The sequence below is a fragment of the Phascolarctos cinereus genome, unplaced genomic scaffold (assembly GCF_003287225.1).
Source record: "Phascolarctos cinereus isolate Bilbo 61053 unplaced genomic scaffold, phaCin_HiC Scaffold_726;HRSCAF=1367, whole genome shotgun sequence".
Classification (NCBI taxonomy): Eukaryota; Metazoa; Chordata; class Mammalia; order Diprotodontia; family Phascolarctidae; genus Phascolarctos; species Phascolarctos cinereus.
This window is the reverse complement of record NW_027556098.1, coordinates 352185741-352191740: the sequence shown is the minus strand read 5'-3', so window position 1 is coordinate 352191740 and position 6000 is coordinate 352185741. Positions and strand designations below refer to the sequence as shown.

General features: G+C 37.9%; 1 protein-coding gene across 1 annotated transcript; it reads left to right on the top strand.

Moving 5' to 3' along the window:
• Positions 1-2731: 2731 nt before the first annotated feature.
• On the top strand, positions 2732-3718 carry LOC110195048 (olfactory receptor 52Z1P-like). Its single transcript, XM_020967705.2, has one exon. The coding sequence runs from the start codon at positions 2732-2734 to the stop codon at positions 3716-3718; it is 987 nt and encodes a 328-aa protein (XP_020823364.2).
• Positions 3719-6000: the final 2282 nt, after the last annotated feature.

Genomic DNA, 6000 nt, shown 5'->3' with positions numbered 1-6000 from the left:
ATCCAGAAGATCAAAGATGAAGTAAGTTACCCACCTCCTGACAAAGAAACAATAGACTCAAAATTGAGAATAAGACCTACATTTTTGGAAATAGCAAATAAAGAATTTTGCATCAGTTAAAAAAAGAAGTGGTTAAGTGACCAGGCCTAAAGGATAGTTGTGCCAATTTTTTTTCAACATTAATTTTTTATAAGATTTTGAGTTTCAAATTTTTTCTCCTTCCCTCTGTCTGATTCTCCTTCCCCAAGAAAGCAAGCAATCTGATATAGGTTTTACATGTGTAATCATGTAAATATATTTCCACGTTAGTCATATTGTGAAGGAAGAAACAGAACAAAAAGAAAAAGCCACCAAAACAACAAAAACAATATAACAAAAGTGAAAATAGTGTGCTTTGATCAGCATTCAGGCTCCACAGTTCTTTCTCTGGATGTGGACTCATTTTTATCATGAGTCTTTTGGAATTGTCTTGGATCAGTTCATTGCAGAGAAGAGCTAAGTCAATCATAGCTGATCATCACACAAAGTTGCTATTACTACGTATCATGTTCTCCTGGTTCTGCTCACTTCACTCAGCATCAGTTCATGTAAATCTTTTCAGGTTTTTCTGAAATCATTCTGCTCATCATTTCTTAAGAAATAATAGTATTCCCTTACATTCATTTACCACAACTTGTTTAGCCACTTCCCAATTGATGGGCATTCCCCCAATTTCCAATTCTTTGCCACCACAAAAAGAGATGCTCTAAATATTTTTGTACACGTAGGTCCTTTTCTCTTTTTGATGATCTCTTTGGGATTCAGATTTAGTAGTTGTGTTGCTGGACCAAATGGTACACACAGTTTAATTGCCCTTTTGGCATAGTTCCAAATTGCTCTCCAGAATGACTGGATCGGTTCACAACTCCACCAACAATGCATTAGGGTCCCAATTTTCCCACATCTTCTCCAACATTTATAATTTTCCTCTTCTGTCATATTAGCTAATCTGATAGGTGTGAGGTGGTATCTCAGAGTTGTTTTAATTTGCATTTCTGTAATCAACAGTGATCTAGAGCATTTTTCATAAGGCTATAGATAGCTTTAATGTCTCCATCTGAAAACCGCCTGTTAGTATCCTTTGACCATTTATCAACTGAGGAATAATCATACCAATTTAAAGGTACTAGGGAGGTATCTTCAGTGAGTAGGATCTTCCTTTTGCTCTATACTATTCAATATTTTTAAATAAATTACATGAATGAAAGCACAGTGTTATAAATTTCCGAATGATGAAAACCTGGGAGTAAAAACTATTATGTTGTGTAATAGTCAAGATCTAAAAATATCTAATTAGAAAGGAATGACAGAACTATGGGGAAAAGAAAGAGAATCAAATTTTGGCTTAGTGGAAGGAAAATCTTTCTAAAGATCTATGCAGATGCAATGGGCTATCTTAGGGGAAAATCCCCTCTCTCTGGAGATCTTAAAGAAGAAAAAAAAAACAACTGGATGATCAACTGTCAGATTTATTGTAGAGGGGATTCCTGCTCATCCTTTCCAGAAGACCTCTGAGTCATTACCAACCCTGAGTATCAAGCAAATACTATGTGCCTGGTACAGAGCTAGGTGCTAGGGATGCAAATACACAACACACATATATGTACATATATTTATATATTGTATTGTTAATTTACTCATGTGGGAGGCATTAGAAGCTGGGAGAAATTAGGAATGTGCCTCGGGATGAGTTTTGAAGGAAATCTGGGATTCTAAGAGCAGAGGTGAAGAAGAGTGTATTCTAGGCATGAGAAACATCCTTAACAAATGCACAGAGACAGATGATATAGTGTAATTGGGGACAGACATTAAGAATGACTGTCTAGCTGGACTAGAACATATAACAAAGAGCATAATATATAAGAAAACTGGAAAAGTAAGTTGGAAAAGTAGGAAAAAGAATAAAGCAGTGTACTTGGGCTCACTAAATCAAATGCATCTAGGACTCAGAAGGAAGGAACTTGGAGATATTTACTTGAACACTGAACTATCACTTCCTGGGAATTTTGCAGAAGGGATGTCTTTACACTTAAATGTTGTACCAGATATCCTTTGGAGTCCCTTTCAACTGCGAAATTCTGTGATATTCTCTCCCCTCATCTCCAGATCCAAGAGAAGGTTTTCCAGAAACCTATCTAGAGATTTACAACATTAATATTACTTTATACAAATAGTAATCATAAAAATAAACAAGTATTTATTAAGAGCTTATTATTATAATTATAATTATCATATAATTTATTAAGAACTTATAATTGTGCCTTTCCCAGCACCTCTTAATTTTAGTGCCTTCCCTCTTTGAATAATTTCCTATTTATTTTTTATATAGCTTGTTTGTACATATTTACCTATTTGTTGCCTCTCCCATTAGACTACAATCTGCTTGAGAACAGGGACTATTTTTGGCTCTTTTTGTATCCCTAGTATTTATCACAGTTCCTGGCACATAGTAAATATTTAATAAATGCTTATTGACTGACTGATTGATCCCCACAAAGGTACATAAAAAGCAATGTCCTAGTAGAAAGAGAATAGTTTTTTTTCCCCTATAATATATTTGCAGGGACAGTATTTGTCCAAAGAAGCATGTAACTTTCCTTGGGCAACATTCTTCTCCTCCTTCCATTTTTTGTAGGTGATCAAACTAAGGAAGGAAAGACAAAACTACATCATCAGTTCCCAGTCTGATGTTATGGCTGCCATTAATCATACCTTCCACCCAGATGTCTTCCTCCTTTGGGGCATCCCAGGTCTAGAAGAACTGCATATCTGGATCTCCATTCCCTTCTGTACCATGTATGTGGTGGCCCTTGGGGGTAACTCTTTGTTGATCATATTCATCTGGATGGAGCACAGTCTACACTTGCCTATGTACCTCTTCCTGGCCATGTTGGCCCTGTCAGACCTGTTGCTCTCCAGCACCATCATGCCCAAGACGCTGGCCATTTTTTGGTTCAAGGATAGAATCATTTCTTTCCAGGCCTGTATGACCCAGATGTTCTCTGTCATCGCCATCTTTGTCGTGGAGTCAACAGTACTTCTGGCCATGGCATTTGACCGCTATGTGGCCATTTGCTTTCCTCTGAGGTACACCATGATCCTAACCCCTTCTGTGATCAGGAAAATTGTGGGATTTTCTGTGGCCAGAGGTCTACTTATCACTTCCCCTTTTATCTTCCTAGTTGAGAGGCTACCATTCTGTGGAAATAACATCATTACTGATATTTATTGCGTGCAAACTAAGATTTCCAGACTGGCCTGTGCAGATATAACAGCCAATAACATTTACACTCTAGTGTTATCTTTCTTGTCCACAGGCTTAGATATTGTCCTCATTTCTATCTCCTACACTTTCATTCTCCGAGCTGTCTTCAGACTCCCATCCCGTGAAGCCCAATTCAAGGCTCTTGGCACCTGCAGTTCACATGTATGTGTCATCCTCATGTTCTACCTGCCAGCCTACCTGACAGTGCTGATCAGTCACATGTACTGTGGAGTGCTGCTGGCTAATCTCTACCTTGTAGTGCCCCCTGCACTGAACCCGATTATATATGGTGTCAGGACTAAACAAATTCGGTATCATATCATACACAGGTTCTCCCAATTGGGCCTGGGAGGCTTAGCTGGAGGTCTCAGGGATAATTGGGTAGCCCAAGACATTCTGTTTAAGTCACTATGACTTAGAAATACAATGAAGCTATATCCACTTGTAAAGATCATTGTGACAATGATTTGTAACAGATGATTTCTTTCTGGTCTATTAGGCAGCTAGGTGGCACAGTGGAGCACTGGACCTAGAGTAAGAAAAACCTCAGTTCACTTCCAGTCTCATATACTTACTAGTGTGTTACCTTTGCCAAGTCACTTAATCTCTTTTTGCCTCAGTTTCCTTGACAGTAAAATAGGGGTAGTAATAACATTTGCCTCCTATGATTGTAGTAAAGATCAAATGAGAAATTTATAAAATACTTAGCACTTTGCCTGGCATATAGTAGGCATCCTATAAATGCTAGCTATTGTTGTTATTATTCTTATGTTTAACACTGGTCTTGTGCACTAAAAATGTGAAGTATTAGTGCTATTATTCTAAATTTCAAATAACCACACACAAGGTTTTTTTTAAATTTAATTTATATGCTATTTCACTTGGTGATCTTATCAGCAGCTCTGGTTTCAGTTATCATCATCATTATTCAGATGATTGCCAGATCTACTTGTCCAACCCTAACCTCCACGTTTGCATCTTTAACTACCTATTAAACACATCGAATGGGATGTCCCATAGACACCCTAAACTCAACATGTCCCAAACTGAACTCATGTTTCCCCAAAAAACTGTCTCATCTTCCTAACTTCCCCATTTTTTCAGGGGTATTATCATTCTCTCAGTCATCTAGGCTCACAAACTAGGTACAACCTCCACTCCTCACCCTCACTTACCTCTCATGTCCCATCAATTGTCAGATCCTGCCATATCTAGCTTCATAATATCTCTCATATATGCACTTTTTTCCTCTGACACTACAATTACCCTGGTGATCTTAATCACCTCACCCCTGGATAGGCTTGTAAAAGCCAGTTTGTCTTCCTGTCTTAAGTTTTTCTCTACTCCAGTCTGCCTTCCACTAAGCTGTCAAATTGATCTTTCTAAAACTCAAGTATGATCACATCACATTTACTATTTAAAAAAACCTTAGTGGCTCCCAATTACCTCCACAATCAAATTCAAAATCTGTTTGGCTTTTAAAGGCCCTACCTGCCCCTACCACCACTTTTGCAATCTTCTTACTCTTAATTCCCACCCATACACTCTTCAATCTAGTAATAACTGTCTCATTGCTATTCCTCGTACATGACATTTCATCTCTTGACTCTTAATATTTTCCCTGACCGTCTCTTGTGCCTGGATTGCTCTCCCTCCTTATCTTTGCCTTTTAGTTTTCCTGGCTTCCTTTAAGTCTCAGTTAAAGTCCTACCTTCTAGTTCTAAATCACTTTTGATTAGAGAAATGAAAATTAAAATAACTCTGAGATACCACCTCACACCTATCAGATTGGCTAATATGACAGAAAAGAGATAAATGTTGGAGAGGATGTGGGAAAATTTATACACTAATGCATTGTTGGTGGAGTTGTGAACTGATCCAACCATTCTGAAGAACAATTGGAAACTATGCTCAAAGAGCAGCCAAACTGTATAAAGCTTTTGATCCAGCAATAACACTACTCTGTCTATATCCTAAAGAGATCATACAAAAGGGGAAAAGACCTACATGTGCAAAAATATTTAGAGCATCTCTTTTTGTGGTGGCAAAGAATTGGAAGCTGAGGGAATGCCCATCAATTGGGGAATGGCTGAATAGCTGTACATGAATGTAGTGGAATACTATTGTGCAATAAGCAATGATGAGCAGGTGGATTTCAGAAAAACCTGGAAAGACTTAAGTGAACTGATGCTAAGTGAAGTGAGAAGAACTAGGAAAAAACATTGTACACAGTATCAGCAACACTGTGTGATGATCAGCTATTAATGATTTAGCTCTTAGCAACACAAAGAACTCATGATGGAAAATGTTATTCACATCCTGACAAAGAACTGATGGACACTGAATATAGATTGAAGCATACTTTTTCCACTTTATTTTTTCATGTTTCTTTTCCTTTTGATCTGTTTTTTCTTCTTCTTCTTCTTCTTCTTCTTCTTCGCTTTTAGGCAATTGGGGTTAAGTGACTTGCCCAGGGTCACACAGCTAGTAAGTGTCAAGTGTTTGATCTGAGGCTGGATTTGAACTCAGGTCCTCCTGACTTCAGGGCTGATGCTCTATCCACTGCACCACCTAGCTGCCCCTAATCTGTTTCTTCTTTCACTACTGTGACTAATATGGAAACATGTTTTACATAATTGCACATATATAACCTATACCAAATTGCCTACCATTTTAGGAAGAGGGGAGGGGAGGAA

Coding starts and splice junctions, on each gene's coding strand:
- LOC110195048 (XM_020967705.2), top strand. CDS start 2,732: ATGGCTGCCATTAATCATACCTTCCACCCAGATGTCTTCCTCCTTTGG.